The following is a 22867-nucleotide window of genomic DNA, read 5'->3' as shown; positions in this document are numbered from 1 at the left end:
TATAGTAAAAAAAAAAAAGAGAATTAAAATGTTAAAAATAACAAAAAACCTGTATATTCATCTCTCCGTCGGCCCCCGGTCTGCTCCCAGCCACGTCTTCTCTCTTCAGAGTCCCGCAGTGTACGGTCAGGACCTGCGGTGACGTCATTTAGTCAGCTGATGGTCACGCGACCATCACCTGACTGCCGACGTCAGGGGTCGCGTGACCATCAGGTGACTAAATGACGTCACCGCAGGTCCTGACCGTACACTGCGGGACGCTGAAGACAGAAGACGCGGCCGGGAGCAGACCGGGGGAGACCGGAGAACAGACCGGGGGCCGCCGGAGAGGTGAATATACAGGTTTTGTTTATTTTTAACTTTTTATTTCATTTTTTCACCGCGTGGTAGCCGGGATGAAGAGGAGTTGTAGTCTCCTCTTCATCCTGGGTACCACACGCACCGCGATTACGCTGCAAATTCGAGGCCATTGAATTTAATTGAAATGCAGCAAATCCACATATACCTGCGGGTTTGCTGCGTTTCAATGTTCCTCAATGGCCGCGAATTTGCAGCGTAATCGCGGTAGAAATGGGTCATGCTGCGTTTTGCAAAGCAATGCGAATTCGGCGTGCAAATTAACGCATCATGTGCACAGCACATCCGAATTCACATTGCTTTGCATGGCAGACGGTTTTACAAGCGTTTTCGCGGCCGTAAAAGTGCCGCAAAAACGCTATGTGGGCACATAGCCTTAATCCTTCAGCATACAAGACATTTTGGACAATTGTAGCTTGCAACTTTGTGGGAACAGTTTGGGGAAGGCCCGTTTCTGTGTAAAAGTCCACAAAGGCATATTTGGAGGAGATTGGTGTGAAAGCACTTGACTTATCCCCCGTGCAGAGGTCTGAGCACAACCCCATCAAACAACTTTGGGATGAACAATAATGGAGGCTATAATCCAAGCAACCTCTCCTCCAACATCATTGTCTGACCTCACAAATGCTCTTCTGGATGAAGGATCTCAGACATTCAAAAATCTTGTAGAAAACCTTTCCAGAAGAGATACAAACTAGGACCAACTCCATATTAATGCCTGTGAATGCACAATGGGAGGTGATAAAAGTTCCTGTAGGCATGATGTGGAGGTCCCAATACTTCTATTTGTAAGTGACCCAAAACTTTATCCATATAGTCAGATGCAGGAAGTTTGTAACTTCTTTTTAGGAAAATGAAAAAATAAATATCTGATAAAGTTCCCTCAAGTAACCTGTAACACATTATGTTCCTCTGATTTAAGTTGGGACAAAGACATTTTAACATTGCTGAGTACGGCACTAAACAATCCCCCGGTCTGACCACCTCATGTCCGATAACTATACAAAAATGTGATTTATGATATAAAATGTCATAACATCAGTGTAATAAAATAATGATAATAAAAGAATCAGTTGCCAGAACATAAGCCATTCACTTACGTGTCTGTATCCAGGGAAAAGTAATCGTAAAGTTTAACTATTCGGGGGTGATCGAGTTCTTTGTGTATTCTATACTCTCTGCAGGCGTGCCTAAAACAAACAGGCAAGTTATATAATACGGCTGCCGAGATGAGTGGCGGGTTTTATTATGAAAGGGCACAAATAAGTATTTACTTGTGGTAGTTTTCCTTCTTCTCGTCTCTCCAGCTTTTGTTGAGTTGGTGAATTTTCACAGCAGCGTATCTTTGTTCATAAAGATCAAAAGCCTGAAATAAACATTTAACACCATGAAAATTATACTTAAAGCACAAAGTCATGTGAAGGAATAGAAAAATGATGCACCGGCTGCAGTCACAGAAACCCGTGTGAAGCCTTTATACAAGTCCAGCAACTTACAGCAGCTAAATACTACAGAGGGATGGAGGGATGACTGTACATAGGTGTCAAATAAGGGGTTAAAGAGAGATCATGAATATGAAATACTACCTGGCAGCAGGTTACTAGTCCTCTAGTGATAATATCCTGCTGATAAAACTGATTTTAATCAAAACTACAGCAAGCAGCCCAGTAACAGACACATCACTGAAATTAGTGTCTCTGACCGTCTGATTAGGAGGCACAAACCTGGTAACAGATTCCATTTAACCCCCCACGAATGAAAACCTGTGACTTCAGCCTCCTCAATGTTAAAAGGGGTCGTCTGGGAGTTAAAATAAATAAAAAACATGTCTGCTTTCTCCAGAAACAGCACCCACCTGTCCACACCTGCCCATAGGCGGTGTGTGATCATGCCGAGCATCTACAATCCCATAAATAGAGCAGAGTTGCAATACTAGGCACATCCTTGGACAGATGTGGCGCTATTTTTGGAAAAAAGCAGGCATGTTGTTCTAGTCCTCAATAACCCCTTTAATGTATATATTAAGATGCATTTCCCTTTTCAGGATGAAAAACTCTAGCTGCAAAGTCAAGGTCAAGGGTCACACTGCTGACAATCACAATAAAAAACAAACTAAAAATACCCACGGCTTAGGTCTCATTTCAGGCTACATGCACATATCTACACCAGAACATACAGACTGCGCAATCCAAGTGCTGCTAAACAAAGCTAAAATGAAAGGAGTTGCATATATCCTTAAGGTTGAAGGTGTTAAAGGAGTTTTCGGATTCATAAAAATATATTTTTTTTTCATGGGATCACTTTTTTAGGGACTTCCAACCACCATATTCAGGTTTGGCTTGTTTAACTCAACATAAAGCAATAATATATGTTACAATGACAAAGAGACTACTACAATCAGCATTCTCTAACACCTAGGCATGAACCATTACCTGACCTGCTGCCCAGTATGAACCATAATCTAACCAGCTGCCCAGCATGAACCATTACCTGACCTGCTGCTCAGCATGAACCATAATCTAACCAGCTGCCCAGCATGAACCATTACCTGACCTGCTGCCCAGCATGAACCATTACCTGACCTGCTGCCCAGCATGAACCATAATCTAACCTGCTGCCCAGCATGAACCATTACCTGACCTGCTGCCCAGTATGAACCATAATCTAACCTGCTGCCCAGCATGAACCATTACCTGACCTGCTGCTCAGCATGAACCATAATCTAACCAGCTGCCCAGCATGAACCATAATCTAACCAGCTGCCCAGCATGAACCATTACCTGACCTGCTGCTCAGCATGAACCATAATCTAACCAGCTGCCCAGCATGAACCATTACCTGACCTGCTGCCCAGTATGAACCATAATCTAACCTGCTGCCCAGCATGAACCATTACCTGACCTGCTGCCCAGCATGAACCATAATCTAACCTGCTGCCCAGCATGAACCATTACCTGACCTGCTGCCCAGTATGAACCATAATCTAACCTGCTGCCCAGCATGAACCATGACCTGACCTGCTGCCCAGCATGAACCATGACCTGACCTGCTGCCCAGCATGAACCATTACCTGACCTGCTGCCCAGTATGAACCATAATCTAACCTGCTGCCCAGCATGAACAATTACCCGACCTGCTGCCCAGCATGAATTATTACCCGACTTGCTGCCCAGCATGAACCATAATCTGACCTGCTGCCCAGCATGAACCATTACCTGACCTGCTGCCCAGCATGAACCATTACCTGACCTGCTGCCCAGCATGAACCATTACCTGACCTGCTGCCCAGCATGAACCATTACCTGACCTGCTGCCCAGCATGAACCATTACCTGACCTGCTGCCCAGCATGAACCATTACCTGACCTGCTGCCCAGCATGAACCATTACCTGACCTGCTGCCCAGCATGAACCATTACCTGACCTGCTGCCCAGCATGAATCATTACCTGACCTGCTGCCCAGCATGAACCATTACCTGACCTGCTGCCCAGCATGAACCATTACCTGACCTGCTGCCCAGCATGAACCATTACCTGACCTGCTGCCCAGCATGAACCATTACCTGACCTGCTGCCCAGCATGAACCATTACCTGACCTGCTGCCCAGCATGAACCATTACCTGACCAGCTGCCCAGCATGAACCATTATCTGACCTGCTGCCCAGCATGAACCATTACCTGACCAGCTGCCCAGCATGAACCATTATCTGACCTGCTGCCCAGCATGAACCATTGTCTCACCTGATGCCCAACATGAACCATAATCTGACCTTCTGCCCAGCATGAACCATTACCTGACCTGCTGCCCAGCATGAACCATTACCTGACCAGCTGCCCAGCATGAACCATTGCCTCACCTGCTGCCCAGCATGAACCATTGCCTCACCTGCTGCCCAGCATGAACCATTGCCTCACCTGCTGCCCAGCATGAACCATAACCTGACCTGCTGCCCAGCATGAACCATTACCTGACCTGCTGCCCAGTATGAACCATAACCAGACCTGCTGCCCAGTATGAACCATAACCAGACCTGCTGCCCAGTATGAACGATTGCCTGACCTGCTGCCTAGCATGAACCATTACTTGACCTGCTGTCCAGCATGAACCATTGCCTGACCTGCTGCCTAGCATGAACCATTACTTGACCTGCTGTCCAGCATGAACCACTACCTGACCTGCTGCCCAGCATGGACTATAATGTGACCTGCCTACCAGCATGAACAATTACCTGACCTGATTCCTAGAATATATATTAATGTTAACAGCACTCAAAGACTAGGCAAAAACTTGTAATACAACTTTAAAGAAAACTTAGCAAAAAAGAAATACTCAACAGTTGAACCTCAGACCAAGAACACGCCTATAAACATTACCTTGTAGACTTCACTAAAACCGCCTCGTCCTAGTAGATGAAGTAATAAATAACGCTCATTCAATGTGGGGTGATCTTTGAACCTGGAAAGATTTATAAAAAAAAAAAAAAAAAAAGTAAAATCAGAATAGAATAGGAATTGTAGGGCTTTAAATTTCCTACTATCATATGTATACTCACTGTGAATTATCTTCATTGTTAATTCTTTTCAGCTCTCGAATGTGAAGATTTCGAACTCTTTCCAGGCGCTCCAGCTCCGCTTGGATTTCAGCTTCCTCCTGCAAATCAACAAATTGCAAAGTACTGATGTATACATCCGATATGCTCCAGACGTATTTTTCCCCTCTAATAAACCATTAATACAGAGATTTAGTGGTTTTCCCCACCTTCGCGATTTCTTAAAGGGATTTCACACCATTTACAGCACATAAATAGGATATGACAGAAATGTCTGAACTGTAGAGGTCTCAATCTTTAAAATAGGTGCCAGTAGTGTTTATTGGTAGATACTGCTGGAAACATTATGGATTAAATGGGGAGGTGGTCATACATTTGTGCTTCTCTTTCCATTGACCTCTATGAGGAGCCTATTTTGCTGTTTCCACAATACTGAGAGACCGCTGAATAAACCAGAATTACAGCGCAATTTGCACACAAAAAAAAACAAAACATGTAAAGCTCAATATTCATGTTTTGGGAGGCTCATCCTCACATAAATATTTGGGCCTAGCACCACACATCTCCTGAATACTGTAGCAGCACAATTCTATTTTCACCAGGAGCCACGCATTATACTCAATGATCACAACATGGTGCAAAACAATGAAGCATGCAGGCAGCCTATTATAGAGCAAAGGGAGGTGAGAGGACAGATATAAAAGTTTTCAGGCTTAAAGGGGATCTTTCACCAGGTCAAAACTGGCCAGTTTTTGCTTTTATTTTATTTGCACTGCTTCCCTAAGTATTGCCAGCTTTTTTTTTACTCTAAATCTGCCATATGGTTCCAGAGATATGAGCCTTTTTATTTAGTGTTAATTTTTCTGGTCTTTCCTAAAGGGGCGTGGCTCACAGGGTAATAGAGCAGGGCAGCCGCGAGCCACGCCCCAGAGGCTCCCGCGAGCCACGCCCCAGAGGCTCCCGCGAGCCACGCCCCAGAGGCTCCCGCGAGCCACGCCCCAGAGGCTCCCGCGAGCCACGCCCCAGAGGCTCCCGCGAGCCACGCCCCAGAGGCTCCCGCGAGCCACGCCCCAGAGGCTCCCGCGAGCCACGCCCCAGAGGCTCCCGCGAGCCACGCCCCAGAGGCTCCCGCGAGCCACGCCCCAGAGGCTCCCGCGAGCCACGCCCCACGATAAAGACCAGGAAAAAAAACACTATATAAAAAAGAAAACATATCGGGAAACAAATGGCGTATTAAAAAAAATATGCAAAACTCAGGGAAGCAGAGAATAAAATAAGCATAAACTGAACTTCATGAGACTTTAATCTATATTCCCTTCTATAATATTATAATTGCATATTATGAAATATATCCTTATTCTGCAAGTTACTGCCAATGAAATAATAACCAGTGAAATATTAATTAATTCCATACACACAGCACCCTGATAAAAGTATACCACCATGCAGAACACCTTATATACCGTACATTCTGCAATACAGCAGAGCGACTTGGCCTGACATGACTCCACCATAGAAAGGTTTGTATTGGGCCCTCAGGCAGAGTGCAAAAAATAAATAAAAAATGTATGCACAAAGCATGTGAAAAAAATTAGTTGTAGCAGAAAACACAGCACCTACGGGTCCATAATATGAAGCAATATACAGAGTCTGTGCAAGGTGGCTTTACATGGTGCATGTGCTGCAAAACATGGTTCAAACAAAACCAATTCCCACCTATTCTCTGCCAGGATGTGGCTGGATAGATTTATATCTATCTATATAGATGGAGCACAGGCAGCAAATGTGGGGAAAAGAAGCAGGACTTTTTAACCCTATCAATTCTGCAAGACAGGACTTTACATAATCCTTTACAAGGCATACACTCCACAGTGCAGACTAGTCTAGGAACGTAACACTTATTTCCAAGCAAGGTTAGCTAATAAGCTTTAAAGCCGTCAGCAAAAAAACGGCTCCTCAGGGACCAAAATCAGTTCAGCCATTGACTGACATGGGAACACAGATGATAATTCTCCACAGACGGCAGCAGGGAAGAAAATCAGCAGTCATTGTTCCAGGAAGGATTTCTGAATGTGCAACGTGGCCATAGTCACTGCAGATCGCGGGGTGCACACAGACAAAGGGGGCGATAAAAATACTACAAGCAACGTAACGTGGAATGCTGTAAAATAACAAAAAGACGAACGCGCCAAACCTTTTTCAAATGTCCAAGTCGAAGCTTAAAAATCTCTTCCTGCTCATGATATTCAGCAGGGGTTAGCCTGAAGAAAAAGATAAAAAAATTACAGAAAAGAATTGAGACATAGTCATTAATATTCACCAAATCTAAGATTTCCAGACGTAGTCGCTGTATGTCTACAGCAGCTAAAGATCCTTGCATTCCCGGCATAGTTTCTAGATGACATTTCACCATTTTTAAGTATATCCTTCCTACAAAGGGATAAAATGACCTCAATTCAGCCTGTCCTTCTGCCAGGCTCAAGGAAAATTGGAAGAGGCTATTGTAAAAGCAGAACAAAAAAAAAAAAGTACATAATGTATTAATGCCAGCACTCAACCATAGAAATCAAGTGCAAAAAGCTTGTAACCTGAGAATGATCAGCAAATATCTTACCTGTCTGATCATCGGCGTTCACATACATGATAAATGCACACTCTGCAATTCATCACACATTTAAGTTTGTTGGGCTAAACTGCAATACCAGACCCAGTCTCTATGGACAGGAGGGGCGCTGTTTCTTTATACAGCCATGGTTTCTACACTCAGGCAAGCTCAAGTTGCAAGAATACACCTCTACCTACGGCTCTAGTATTCACATATTGATGCAGTTTTTATTATTTGGCACAATTAATAATGGTTATAGTTTTTTTTTCTATATCCCTTTCATGTACTATTGCTAACTGAAGCCTTAAAGGGGTAGTCCAGTCTTAAGCTACAAGTATAAAGTCACTCTATGTGACTGCAGACTTGTGAATCCACACATCACGCACATTGCGAGAATTCTCCAGTGCAGGCGATGGGAGCATGACCACAAGCATGTGGTTTGCATATATGCAGTCACATGCTGACTAGACGTGTGCAGCCTCGCTCAATGCAACCATATTGAGCGAAGCCGGAAAGAGTCTAGTCGAAATGTGGCCGGAAATATGCAAATCGCATACTTGCGGTTACATGACCGCCCGCTCCAGGTGCTGGAACTGGGGAATCCTGACAGCACGCAGAGTGACTGTAGACTTGAAGCCTAAGGTCAGACAACCCTTTTAAAAAATACACCTGCCCCCACCCCCTCTCTCCCCAACAGGAAGCACAAAAAAGCGCAAAAACTTACAATTGGGGTAAACTAGGTTTCAAAAAGGGGTCGTTTTCTGCCCCATTGACAGCTTTGTTTTTCCTCTGCTTTGGTTCAGAATTGGAGGATGGGGTCTGGGCACTATTTGAAGATGGCGGTTTTCTCTTGGCCAGCTGCTTTCGCTGTCGTTCAATATCTTCCCTCTGTTGATTTACCCATTCCTGTTGCCTGCAAAACAACCACAGAAATGGAGATATAAACACATACATATAAAAATATACATACATAATCCACAGAGACATTTGCAAAGAATCAGTGCTCTGGTGACACATGTATTGCAACCATGAGGGGAAAAACGTGAAAAATCTACTGCCCATGCCAAATAAATAAATAAAGAATACTACGACCAAATTCAGGGGTTCTTATACAGAGTTCACAAAGTTTAATTTTCAGACAGTTGTAATTTGTATGGTTGCCTTTGGGCTTTCAGAGGACCTAAAAGCAACCATACAAATTACGCCAAAATTTCCCTACCGGTAGACCATCTGATGTGTATGGGAGTGTTCCCACTTTCAACTGACAGATGTCAAGCAAAAACATGATGGGGCATGCTAGATTTCAATAAGATAGATCCCTGGCTTTCACAGGAGATATCCCTCTCCCCATTGAGAGTACTTGCTTGATTGAGGAGGAATAGATTACATCTAAAGGCCTCCATACACAATACAGTCAGCCAAACCTGGAGATTTCGGAGGGTATGGTGGGCCAGTAGGAATGAGAAGGATAGGACGCTATCCTTTTGTTTTAAGGCAAGAGAAGCTGCCATCAGAGGTCACTAGTTGTGACCTACTCTTCTCTTAAAGGGGTGGTCCGAAGGAGAAAGTACATTTTAAGTAAATCTTTATTTATTTGATGCCATAATCAAAGCTATTTTCTAATATACTTGATTTAAAAATTCCCTATAGTTTTTTAACTACACTAGCTGTTGGTCTAATTATTTTTTTTACTTCCTGTCTGATGACAATTCGTTTGAGAGCCCCCAATGCATCCTGGGATTCTCAAACAAAGCGTCATAAGAGAAGGGGGCAGAGGCTGTGGTCACTGTCACAGGCTCTGCCCCATCCCAGAAACGAAGCGTCAGTAGTGACAGGGCTGGTCCCTGCTCTGTGCACAGTGACAGTGCCCACTCTTGTTGGCTCAGATCTGAGATAATAAGCAATGTACCCGGCGTTCAGGAGATCAGTGTCGAAGGGGGGGGTAAGTGATGTCACTGGTCTCTGCCGGGTATTGAAACACCACTGGGTTGCTGGCTCGTTACTACAGATCTGAGCCAACAAGAGAGTGGACGCGGTCACTGTGCACAGAACAGGAACAGAGAAGGGACCAGCCCCACCCCTTAAACGAGTGTCACTGATGACTCGTCATTTCAGGGAGAGGGAGGGGGCAGAGGCTGTGACAGTGACTGCAGGCTCTGCCTCCGGTTCTGATGATGCTTCGTTTGAGTATCCCAGGATGTGCTAGGAGCTCTCAAATGGATCGTCATCAGACAAGAAGTAAAAAAAATATTAAAAAAAATAGATAGTGTAGTTAGGGAACGGTAGGGAATTTTTAAAGCAAGTATATTCGAAAATAGCTTAGATTATGGCATCAAATAGATAGGAATTTAGATGAAATTTTCTTTAGCTTTCGGACCACCCCTTTAACATACAGAACACATGTATGCTCGGCCAAACTGAGCGTGATGTATATAAGGGCCAGGGATAGGACAGATAAAGGATTATTCAAGAAGAAGCCTATCAACAGCTATCTAAGGTGTATGGACATCTTTACATTTTCACACTTGGGTTGGAAAGAAATTTTCTAAATGTAGTCCCCTTTAAAAATCCAGAATTGATGCAATAAAAATCATAAGATTAATTCCAGTTGTGTCCTTTGTGAAAAAAGGTTCTCCTTTAATAGTATTATGAGAAGTCTATCCTTTTAAGACATATAGGTTTCGTATTATCTTGGGCTAATAGAATAAGGGACCGGGTGCCCATATGTAGACATGTATGATCTTCTAGAACCAAACTGGATTTTGGACTAATTCTACAATGCACCGTGCTGGTGAACTATAATGGCATTTCCATGAATACATAATTTCCTGAAGCTCACAGAAACTAAATTAATATGCCACGTGGAGTATTTCATTGCATCAGCCTCGGATAGAGCGTTCCTCACCTGATCTTTTCCTGCCAGTAAAACACAATGACATCATTTGGCTCGTGGTAGTGATAATTCTAGAAATACCACAACAATACACTAACTTGACAAGGTTTTGAAAAGCAAATCCATCAGTCCATTGCTCAGTGAAGGAGGCCCCGTGCCGGACGGTGGTGAAGTGTCCCAGCCGCAATCTGTCCTGCATGCTCTTCTCTCTGCTGGCGAGCTTCTCCTGCGTGCTCTGGAAGACACAAGCAGAATATCCATGAGCGCTTACACAATGTAACCCTATATACAGAATAATAGGAACAGTTAACAAGAGGAGGCACTACATGAGTATGCAATAAGAATATTGGGTGGTTATAATGCAAGATCCAGCTCCAGCGTCTTCAGCAGTTGCTACTGAGCAGATAGGATGGAATCGATTCATTTTGCTTCTCATATGTGAATAGGGGACAGCAGTGATCCCGGAGCCCCCATTAGGGCAGTACTTATGGTTCTACCTTAAGGGGCAAAGTTACAAATCTAATAAAAATCTTTGCCACTGCCCAAACAAGCCAGGGTCCGCACGCCTCTCCACTGGGCTTCATCTGCTACCTCTTCTTCAAAGAGGGTGGAGCTTTCTCAATGGAGGCACAGCTGTGTGAAGGTCCACAATGCCAGTCTGGACAATACAATGTCGAGCACATCCTCTGCAGCAATGCCAGGTAGTAAGAGGTTGCTTGCCTTTCACTTCGTGCCTCCCTGCTTTCCTTCAAACACATGCCAGCTTATGTGCCCCTTTACCCACTACACCCCCCAACACTATAACTACCATCGTTGGTGCCCCTTACCCGCTACACCCCCCAACATTATAACTACCACCGTCTGTGCCCCTTACCCGCTACACCCCCCAACACTATAACTACCACCGTTTGTGCCCCTTACCCGCTACACCCCCCAACACTATAATGCCCACCGTCTGTGCCCCTTACCTGCTACACCCTCCAACCCTATAACTACCCCCGTCTGTGCCCCTTACCTGGTACACCCCCCCAACACTATAACTACCACCGTCTGTGCCCCTTACCCGCTACACCCCCCAACACTATAACTACCAGTCTTTGCCCCTTACCCGCTACACCCTCCAACCCTATAACTACCCCCGTCTGCGCCCCTTACCGGCTACACTCCCTAACACTATAACTACCATAGTCTATGCCCTTAACCTGCTACACCCCCCAACACTAACTACCACAGTCTATGCCCCTTACCTGCTACACCCCCCAACACTATAACTACCACAGTCTTTGCCCCTTACCCGCTACACCCTCCAACCCTATAACTACCCCCGTCTGTGCCCCTTACCTGCTACACGCCCCAACACTATAACTACCACCGTCTGTGCCCCTTACCTGCTACACCCCCCAACACTATAACTACCACAGTCTTTGCCCCTTACCCGCTACACCCTCCAACCCTATAACTACCCCCGTCTGCGCCCCTTACCGGCTACACTCCCTAACACTATAACTACCACCGTCTATGCCCTTAACCTGCTACACCCCCCAACACTAACTACCACCGTCTATGCCCCTTACCTGCTACACCACCCAACACTATAACTACCACCATCTATGCCCCTTACCTGCTACACCCTCCAACCCTATAACTACCCCTGTCTGTGCCCCTTACCGGCTACACCCCCCCAACACTATAACTACAACAATCTGTGCCCCTTACCCACTACACTCCCCCAACCCTATAACTATCCCCGTCTGTGCCCCTTACCCGCTACACTCCCTAACACTATAACTACCACCGTCTTTGCCCCTTACCTGCACCCGCTACACCAATACTATAAAGACCACCGTCTGTGCCCCTTACCCGCTACACCTCCCAACACTATAACTACCACCATCTGTGGCTTACCCGCTACACTCCCTAAGACTAACTACCACTGTCTTTGCCCCTTACGCACTACACCCCCTACAACACAAACTACCACCGTCTGTGCCCCTCTCCCTCAAAAAAAAACCCTACAGTCATTTTACCCCCAACAAAACTCATGCTACACTGTATTATACTTCCCCCCTCACAGAGTCCCTGACATATTGTGTCTCCTCCTAAACGCCCCACCTATTCCCTCAGAGTCTTTGGTAGTTTGGATCACAGAAATTGCTGGAGGCAATCCTGATGCTTCCAGCAAAGTTGTCATCACGAGTTTAAGTTATAAAGAAGGAAAAAAAAAAACTTTGTGAAAATCCCATGTTGCAGAAATGTCTATTGATTTGAGATGAAGGTGATGGTAGCAACAATTTCTGCGCAGCATCTCTTTTGAACACATCAGACTATGGCCATAACTGGACGGCTGTAATACAGGCACAATTCACCATCCATATTACACTCCGAACTTTCGCGTGCTTAAAGTAAACCATAAATTAGATCGTCATAGGGTTTTCATGCATGTTGGAGAGTCCAAATCTCGAGGCCATAATATGGAAGCAGAAAAGCAGCCTCATCACGGAGGTCTGAATGTGGCCTAACCTTCGTCATATTAATCAGAACTCACCTTTTCAATAAGAAGTTTTTTACTCATTGATATACATTTATTTAACCTTTCTTTGTATTTTTCCAGAATTTTTTGCTGTTCGTCTATTTGTCGTCGAAGATCACAGTTTGTCTAGAAGATGAAAAGAGAAAAAACGGAAAAGTATTTTTAAAAATGCTATTAATGAACAGGTTAATTTTTCCCCATGACATCATGCTGTTATTCAGAGCGTTGTATCCCGGTCACCAGATACATATAGGTCCAGGGCTGAAGTCCTTGCGTACTAGCCCTCATCTTCCTGCCCCCATATTCTGCACACAGGACACAGAGCTTTCCTCCGCGGTTTCTCTATCGATCACTGTGTGAACAATGCTTTTTGATGCTCCTTAAATTCTGAACCTTACACCCTGGATAAGGACATCTCCCTGCATTTTTCACAGCAGGTTTTTCTTATCACAACGTTTTGCTGTTTAGTTCATTTCAACAAGAAATCAAAGTTTGAAAACAAATCAATAAGGAACTCAAGTGTGTTCCTCACCATTTCACCACTAAGAGAAGGTGATCACGTTTATAGCACCTGGTAAGAAAATGCAGCAATGCGGATGTACAGTCACCTGTGCAGGAAGCCGTAAGTCTATAGTTACAAGTGTAAAACCCATCCAAAGCAGATAAGGTGATTAGGTCTTAACAGATAAAGGGCAAAGGTAAAAACAAATGCTTAAAAGTATACTACTCCATGCCTTAAAGACTATGGACACCTTTAACATGAAAAGATGAGGATTGTTGTATGTTAGTGGTCACTTTCAGTTAACAAAATGGCAAATTTCAATCTGCAACCTTCATTCATTTTCAGACAGACATTCTAATATGCAGTTAATAACTTAATCCATTCTTCAGATTTTTCTCTTCTCTTTTTTTTCCCAATAATATAGTCTGGATGTGAGGTCTTTGTCCACTCAGTAATATAGGCTGGATATGAGTTCTTTGTCCCCTCCCAGTAATATAGGCTGGGTGTGAGGTCAGTGTGCCCTCCCAGTAACATAGACTGGATGTGAGGTGTGTGTCCCCTCCCAGTAATATAGGCTGGATGTGAGGTCTTTGTCCCCTCCCAATAATATAGGCTGGATGTGAGGTCTTTGTCCCCTCCCAGTAATATAGGCTGGATGTGAGGTGTGTGTCCCCTCCCAGTAATATAGGCTGGATGTGAGGTCTTTGTCCCCTCCCAGTAATATAGGCTGGATGTGAGGTCTGTGTGCCCTTTCAGTAACATAGGCTGGATGTGAGGTGTGTGTCCCCTCCCAGTAATATAGGCTGGATGTGAGGTGTGTGTCCCCACCCAGTAATATAGGCTGGATGTGAGGTCTTTGTCCCCTCCCAGTAATATAGGCTGGATGTGAGGTCTGTGTGCCCTCTCAGTAACATAGGCAGGATGCGAGGTCTGTGTGCCCTCTCAGTAACATAGGCAGGATGCGAGGTCTTTGTCCCCTCCCAGTAATATAGGCTGGATGTGAGGTCTGTATGTCCTCTCAGTAACATAGACTGGATGTGAGGTGCGTGTGTCCTCCCAGACATATAGGCTGGATGGGAGGTGTGTGTGTCCTCTCAGACATATAGGCTGGATTTGAGGTGTGTGTGTCTCTCCCAGTGATCTAGGCTGGATGTGAGGTCTGTGTCTCCTCTCAGTAACATAGGCTGAATGTGAGGCGTGTGTCCCCTCCAAGTAATATAGGCTGGATGTGAGGTCTTTGTCCCCTCCCAGTAATATAGGTTGGATGTGAGGTCTTTGTCCCCTCCAAGTAACATAGGCTGGATGTGAGGTGTGTGTGTCCTCCCAGACATATAGGCTGGATGTGAGGTCTGTGTGTCCTCCCAGACATATAGGCTGGATGTGAGATGTGTGTCTCTCTCCCAGTGATATAGGCTGGATGTGAGGTCTGTGTGTCTCTCCCCTAATATAGGCTGGATGTGAGGTCTGTGTGTCTCTCCCACTAATATAGGCTGGATGAAAGGTCTGTGTGTCCTCTCAGTAACATAGGCTGGATGTGAGGTGTGTGTCCCCTCCCAGTAATATAGGCTGGATGTGAGTTCTTTGTCCCCTCCCAGTAATATAGGCTGGGTGTGAGGTGTGTGTCCCCTCCCAGTAATATAGGCTGGATGTGAGGTCTGAGTCCTCCCAGACATACAGGCTGGATGTGAGGTGTGTGTGTCTCTCCAAGTGATATAGGCTGGATGTGAGGTCTGTGTGTCTCTACCACTAATATAGGCTGGATGTGAGGTCTGTGTGTCTCTCCCATTAATATAGGCTGGATGCGAGGTCTGTGTCTTCTCTCAGTAACATAGGCTGGATGTGAGGTGTGTGTCCCCTCCCAGTAATATAGGCTGGATGTGAGGTCTTTGTTCCCTCCCAGTAATATAGGCTGGATGTGAGGTCTTTGTCCCCTCCCAGTAACATAGGCTGGATGTGAGGTCTTTGTCCCCTCCCAGTAACATAGGCTGGATGTGAGGTCTTTGTCCCCTCCCAGTAACATAGGCTGGATGTGAGGTCTTTGTCCCCTCCCAGTAACATAGGCTGGATGTGAGGTCTTTGTCCCCTCCCAGTAACATAGGCTGGATGTGAGGTCTTTGTCCCCTCCCAGTAACATAGGCTGGATGTGAGGTCTGTGTGTCCTCTAAGTAACATAGGCTGGATGTGAGGTCTGTGTGTCCTCTCAGTAACATAGGCTGGATGTGAGGTCTGTGTGTCCTCTCAGTAACATAGGCTGGATGTGAGGTCTGTGTGTCCTCTCAGTAACATAGGCTGGATGTGAGGTCTGTGTGTCCTCTCAGTAACATAGGCTGGATGTGAGGTCTGTGTGTCCTCTCAGTAATTTCTTCTCTTTTTACAGGTATATATTTTTCACTGCTTGTGTGATCTGTCCTGAAAGCTGCCTTGTATCTCCATGCAATGCTCTGCAGCCTATCAATTTCTGGTATATATTTTTCACTGCTCTAGCTTTTTTATTCCATGATACTTAAAGGTCATCACACTTACTTTAAGAGTTTATGATCCATGCCGAGTTTACTAGTCTGTTTTTTTTTTCCCTGCACTTTATGGTCTCCTGTTGTCTTTTAAGCTAGTGATTGATTGTTAATGAGTTAAATCTGTGCAGATCTAAGCAGATACGTCCCTATATATTGAGACTTAGTTAAGGGGCAGCATTTATGCGGGGGCATTTATGCATATAGCATTTATGCATACTTTATCGAAGTGCCATAATTTAGCAAAGTGCCCTGGCAGTTAGAAAATGGCAGTTGGGCAGGAGACAGGTAAGATATGCAAGACAAACCAACAAACTTGCTTCCAGGTCATCTTTTTGGCAAACAGTATTCACCATTTGTATCTGTGCCATTTATTTTCTGGTTGCTACAATCATCCACATTCACCGTTCTCCCACAAATGCGGCACACTTCATCCATATTAACCCCTCACTCCTCTCTTCTCCTATGTACAGTTGTCATGCTCTCTTCACAATGTTATACCACGCAGATCCATTCATTCCCACCATACAACGCAGGAAACGCTCTCACAAATCACTCAATCATCTGCTCACTCTCTGTATCTTCCTTCTATTAGTCGCAGGTGATATTTCTCCCAACCCAGGACCCTCCAGTAATAATAACACTAACTCTTTCCCTGTTACATTCAGAAACCCTGCTAATCTCATTAATATTCCCTGCATATCTTCTGTCTCATTCAACTGTGCCCTTTGGAATGCACGCTCAGCTTGTAATAAACTCTCTTACAATCCATGACTTTTTCCTCTCTAATTCCCTCAACCTTCTGGCTCTCACTGAAACCTGGATCCAGCAGTCGGACACCACCGCCGCTGCAGCTCTCTCCTATGGTGGCCTACATTTCTCTCATACCCCGCGACCTGACAGCAGATCAGGTGGAGGTGTTGGTCTGCTTCTTTCAACAAAATGTACTTTTCAGGTTATCCCCCCTGTACCCTCCCTTATCTTCCCGTCCTTTGAGGCCCACACAGTCAGACTCTACCAGCCCTTCTCCCTGCGAGTGGCGGTTGTCTATCGCCCCCCAGGTCCCCCCCGTCAATTCCTGGATCACTTTGCTGCCTGGCTTACAAATTTTCTATCCTGCGACATCCCCACGATAATCATGGGAGACTTTAACATCCCAATTGGCGATCCTCTTTCCCCATCTGCCACGCATCTTTTATCATTAACCTCCTCCTTCGGCCTTTCACAGCTTGCTAATTCTCCTACACATGAGGATGGGAACACATTGGACCTGATCTTCTCCCGGCTTTGCTCAGTACATGACTTTACTAACTCTCCCCTTCCACTCTCTGACCATAATCTTCTTTCATTCTCTGTCAAGAACTGTGACTCTACTCAAGACACTCCCACCGTCCACATTTATAGAAATTTACGCGCCATTAACACCCAGAAATTTATAAAAAGGTTGCAATCATCATTGGCTCCAATCTCCTCCCTCTCATGTCCCGACTCTGCATTGAAGCATTATAACAAAATAATGCTATGCGCCTTGGATGAAGCCACACCTCCTACACAAAGAACAATTCGGCATAGACGGCGACAACCCTGGCACACGCCTCAAACACGTCTTCTCCAGAGGTACTCCAGGTGCGCTGAACGGCTGTGGAGAAAATCAAATCTGCCCGAAGATTTCCTCCACTATAAATTTATGCTGAAAACATATAACTCTGCCCTTCACCTCTCCAAACAAACCTACTTTAACAACCTCATCATCTCACTTTCCAATAATCCTAAACGACTCTTTGACACGTTTCATTCTCTCCTCAATCAAGCAGCACAGGCCCTGACCACCGACCTCAGCGCTGACGATCTGGCTAACTATTTCAAAGAAAAAATTGACCATATCCGACAGGAAATTTTCTCCCAATCCCCAAATGTTATGCATGCTCCCCCCCGCCACATTGTATCTTGCTCATTTTCTGACTTCGAACCAGTCACGGAAGATGAAGTGACCAGGCTCCTTGCATCTTCTCGCCCTACCACCTGCACCAGCGACCCTATTCCCTCACATCTCCTTCAGTCCCTTGCTTCAGCTGTCACCTCTCACCTAACTAAAATTTTCAACCTTTCCCTCTCATCTGGTATCTTTCCCTCTTCTTTTAAACACGCCAGCATACAACCATTACTTAAAAAACCATCCCTCGACCAGAACTGCACGGCCAACTACAGACCTGTTTCCAATCTTCCCTTTATCTCTAAACTCCTGGAACGCCTGGTCCACTCCCGTCTAATCCGCTATCTCTCAGACAACTCTCTTCTTGACCCTTTACAATCTGGTTTCCGCTCTTTACATTCTACTGAAACTGCCCTCACTAAAGTCTCTAATGATTTACTAACAGCTAAATCTAATGGTCACTACTACCTGCGGATTCTCCTGGATCTCTCTGCAGCATTCGACACTGTGGATCATCAGCTCCTCCTCACTATGCTCCGCACTATTGGCCTCAAGGACACGGTTCTCTCCTGGTTCTCCTCTTATCTCTCTGACCGCTCCTTCTCTGTGTCTTTTGCCGGCTCCTCCTCCTCCCTACTTCCTCTTACTGTCGGGGTTCCTCAAGGATCAGTCCTAGGCCCCCTTCTTTTCTCCTTATACACCGCTCCTATTGGACAAACAATCAGTAGATTCGGTTTTCAGTACCATCTCTATGCTGATGACACCCAATTATACACCTCTGCTCCGGACATCACCCCTGCATTACTACAAAAGACCAGTGATTGTCTTTCTGCTGTGTCTAACACTATGTCCTCCCTCTACCTAAAACTGAATCTGTCAAAAACTGAACTACTCGTCTTTCCTCCCTCCATTAATCTACCTGTGCCCGATATTGCCATCTCCGTTTGTGGCTCAACCATTACTCCCCAGCAACAAGCCCGCTGTCTTGGGGTCATTTTTGATTCAGATCTTTCTTTCACTCCTCACATCAAATCACTCGCTCGTTCATGTCATCTACACCTCAAAAACATCTCAAGAATCAGGACTTTTCTCACCTTTGACTCGGCAAAAACTCTTACTGTCGCTCTTATTCATTCTCGTCTTGACTATTGCAACTCTCTACTAATCGGTCTCCCTCTTACTAAACTCTCCCCTCTCCAATCCGTCCTGAACGCAGCAGCCAGGATCATATTCCTCGCCAACCGCTACTCAGATGCCTCTTCCCTGTGCCAGTCATTGCATTGGTTGCCCATCCAATATAGAGTTCAATATAAACTTATCATGCTTACCCACAAAGTGCTCCATGCTTCAGCACCACCATACAGCTCCTCCCTTGTCTCAGTCTACCACCCTACACGTGCCCTCCGTTCTGCAAATGACTTGAAACTAAAATCCTCCATAATCCGAACTTCCCACTCCCGTCTCCAAGATTTCTCGCGTGCTGCGCCAATTCTATGGAATGCACTACCCAGGACAGTTCGATTAATTCCCAATACCCACAGTTTCAAGCGAACCCTAAAAACACATTTCTTTAGACTGGCGTATCACCTAAACACACTCTGTCCATCCCAGCTTTCCCCCATATTAAAATCTTCTTCAACTTCGGGTTCAAACCAACCATGCACATAAAAGCCTCTGTCAGGACTGCACACATACTGGCTGGCGACCAGTCCATGTATTATTATTTATCCTATTCAGTATATCAAGGCTGCATTATACAATATATGTACTTTTTACCTTTTGTGTCTCCCCCACTTCCTCATAGACTGTAAGCTCACGAGCAGGGCCCTCACTCCTTTCGATATGAGATATGCTTATTCTGTATTGTCTGTATAAGTTCCCCCTAAAATTTGTAAAGTGCTGCGGAATATGTTGGCGCTATAAAAATAAACTATTATTATTATTAACATAGGCTGGATGTGAGGTCTGTGTGTCCTCTCAGATACATAGGCTGGATGTGAGGTCTGTGTGTCCTCTCAGTAACATAGGCTGGATGTGAGGTCTGTGTGTCCTCTCAGTAACATAGGCTGGATGTGAGGTGTGTGTGTCCTCCCAGACATATAGGCTGGATGTGAGGTCTGTGTGTCTCTCCCAGTGATATAGGCTGGATGTGAGGTCTGTGTGTCTCTCCCAGTGATATAGGCTGGATGTGAGGTCTGTGTGTCTCTCCCAGTTATATAGGCTGGATGTGAGGTCTGTGTGTCCTCTCAGTAACATAGGCTGGATGTGAGGTGTGTGTCCCCTCCCAGTAATATAGGCTGGATGTGAGGTCTTCATCCCCTCCCAGTAATAGAAGCTAGATGTGAGGTCTGTGTGTCCTCTCAGTAACATAGGCTGGATGTGAGGTCTGTGTGTCCTCTCAGTAACATAGGCTGGATGTGAGGTCTGTGTGTCCTCTCAGTAACATAGGCTGGATGTGAGGTCTGTGTGTCCTCTCAGTAACATAGGCTGGATGTGAGGTCTGTGTGTCCTCTCAGTAACATAGGCTGGATGTGAGGTCTGTGTGTCCTTTCAGTAACATAGGCTGGATGTGAGGTCTGTGTGTCTTCTCAGTAACATAGGCTGGATGTGAGGTCTGTGTGTCCTCTCAGTAACATAGGCTGGATGTGAGGTCTGTGTCTCCTCTCAGTAACATAGGCTGGATGTGAGGTCTGTGTGTCCTCTCAGTAACATAGGCTGGATGTGAGGTCTGTGTGTCCTCTCAGTAACATAGGCTGGATGTGAGGTGTGTGTGTCCTCCCAGACATACAGGCTGGATGTGAGGTCTGTGTGTCCTCCCAGACATATAGGCTGGATGTGAGGTGTGTGTGTCTCTCCCAGTGATCTAGGCTGGATGTGAGGTCTGTGGGTCTCTCCCACTAATATAGGCTGGATGTGAGGTCTGTGTGTCCTCTCAGTAACATAGGCTGAATGTGAGGTGTGTGTCCCCTCCAAGTAATATAGGCTGGATGTGAGGTCTTTGTCCCCTCCCAGTAATATAGGTTGGATGTGAGGTCTTTGTCCCCTCCAAGTAACATAGGCTGGATGTGAGGTGTGTGTGTCCTCCCAGACATATAGGCTGGATGTGAGGTCTGTGTGTCCTCCCAGACATATAGGCTGGATGTGAGGTGTGTGTCTCTCTCCCAGTGATATAGGCTGGATGTGAGGTGTGTGTGTCTCTCCCAGTGATATAGGCTGGATGTGAGGTGTGTTTGTCCCCTCCCAGTAATATAGGCTGGATGTGAGGTCTGTGTGTCTCTCCCACTAATATAGGCTGGATGTGAGGTGTGTGTCCCCTCCCAGTAATATAGGCTGGATCTGAGGTATTTGTCCCCTCCCAGGAATATAGGCTGGATCTGAGGTATTTGTCCCCTCCCAGTAATATAGGCTGGATGTGAGGTCTGTGTGTCTCTCCCAGTTATATAGGCTGGATGTGAGGTCTGTGTGTCTCTCCCAGTTATATAGGCTGGATGTGAGGTCTGTGTGTCTCTCCCAGTTATATAGGCTGGATGTGAGGTCTGTGTGCCCTTTCAGTAACATAGGCTGGATGTGAGGTGTGTGTCCCCTCCCAGTAATATAGGCTGGATGTGAGGTGTGTGTCCCTACCCAGTAATATAGGCAGGATGTGAGGTCTTTGTCCCCTCCCAGTAACATAGGCTGGATGTGAGGTGTGTGTCCCTACCCAGTAATATAGGCAGGATGTGAGGTCTTTGTCCCCTCCCAGTAACATAGGCTGGATGTGAGGTCTGTGAGTCCTCTCAGTAACATAGGCTGCATGTGAGGTCTGTATGTCCTCTCAGTAACACAGGCTGGATGTGAGGTGTGTGTGTCCTCCCAGACATATAGGCTGGATGTGAGGTCTGTGTGTCCTCCCAGACATATAGGCTGGATGTGAGGTCTGTGTGTCTCTCCCAGTGATATAGGCTGGATGTGAGGTCTGGGTGTCTCCCCCAGTGATAAAGGCTGGATGTGAGGTCTGTGTGTCCTCTCAGTAACATAGGCTGGATGTGAGGTGTGTGTCCCCTCCCAGTATTATAGGCTGGATGTGAGGTCTTTGTCCCCTCCTAGTAATATAGGCTGGATGTGAGGTATGTATGCCCTTTCATTAACATAGACTGGATGTGAGGTGTGTGTCCCCTCCTAGTAATATAGGCTGGATGTGAGGTCTTTGTCCCCTCCCAGTAATAGAGGCTGGATGCGTGGTCTGTGTGTCCTCTCAGTAACATAGGCTGGATGTGAGGTCTGTGTGTCCTCCCAGACATATAGGTTGGATGTGAGGTCTGTGTGTCTCTCCCAGTGATATAGGCTGGATGTGAGGTCTGTGTGTCTCCCCCAGTGATATAGGCTGGATGTGAGATGTGTGTGTCCTACCAGCAATGCAGGTTTTTGCTTTGGAATCTGAAAGCAGCATGATGTAGAGGCAGAGACCCTAATTCCAGTGATGTATCTCCTAGCCTATGTTCCCACAATGAGTTTTCCATGTTGCATGTTTTCTATACCCATTAAGTAAAATAGATTACTTTGCATTTTTTCTAAAATTTGCAGCGTGTGTGTCCCCTCCCAGTAATATAGGCTGGATGTGAGGTCTGTGAGTCCTCCCAGACATATAGGCTGGATGTGAGGTGTGTGTGTCTCTCCAAGTGATATAGGCTGGATGTGAGGTCTGTGTGTCTCTACCACTAATATAGGCTGGATGTGAGGTCTGTGTGTCTCTCCCATTAATATAGGCTGGATGCGAGGTCTGTGTCTCCTCTCAGTAACATAGGCTGGATGTGAGGTGTGTGTCCCCTCCCAGTAATATAGGCTGGATGTGAGGCATGTGTCCCCTCCCAGTAATATAGGCTGGATGTGAGGTCTTTGTCCCCTCCCAGTAACATAGGCTGGATGTGAGGTCTTTGTACCCTCCCAGTAACATAGGCTGGATGTGAGGTCTTTGTCCCCTCCCAGTAACATAGGCTGGATGTGAGG

The 22867-nt window shown here is 45.8% G+C and overlaps 1 protein-coding gene across 4 annotated transcripts in view; it reads right to left on the bottom strand.

The window, feature by feature from the left end:
- TLK1 (tousled like kinase 1) overlaps positions 1-22867 on the bottom strand; it is a 374214-nt gene that overhangs the window by 5995 nt on the left and 345352 nt on the right. For all 4 annotated transcript variants that reach the window (XM_073646967.1, XM_073646966.1, XM_073646969.1 and 1 more), the window contains 8 exons: positions 12952-13062; positions 10505-10641; positions 8238-8426; positions 7103-7169; positions 4912-5009; positions 4733-4814; positions 1632-1723; positions 1458-1547 (listed from right to left, as the gene is read on the bottom strand). In XM_073646967.1, the coding sequence (XP_073503068.1) occupies positions 1458-1547; positions 1632-1723; positions 4733-4814; positions 4912-5009; positions 7103-7169; positions 8238-8426; positions 10505-10641; positions 12952-13062 (866 nt within the window). The remainder of the gene's footprint in view (positions 1-1457; positions 1548-1631; positions 1724-4732; positions 4815-4911; positions 5010-7102; positions 7170-8237; positions 8427-10504; positions 10642-12951; positions 13063-22867) is intronic.

The sequence above is a fragment of the Phyllobates terribilis genome, unplaced genomic scaffold (assembly GCF_046119375.1).
Source record: "Phyllobates terribilis strain yellow unplaced genomic scaffold, ASM4611937v1 Scaffold_9__5_contigs__length_417890890, whole genome shotgun sequence".
In the NCBI taxonomy this organism is placed as follows: Eukaryota; Metazoa; Chordata; class Amphibia; order Anura; family Dendrobatidae; genus Phyllobates; species Phyllobates terribilis.
Note: the sequence above shows the minus strand (reverse complement) of the source record. Positions and strands in the feature narration are given on the sequence as shown.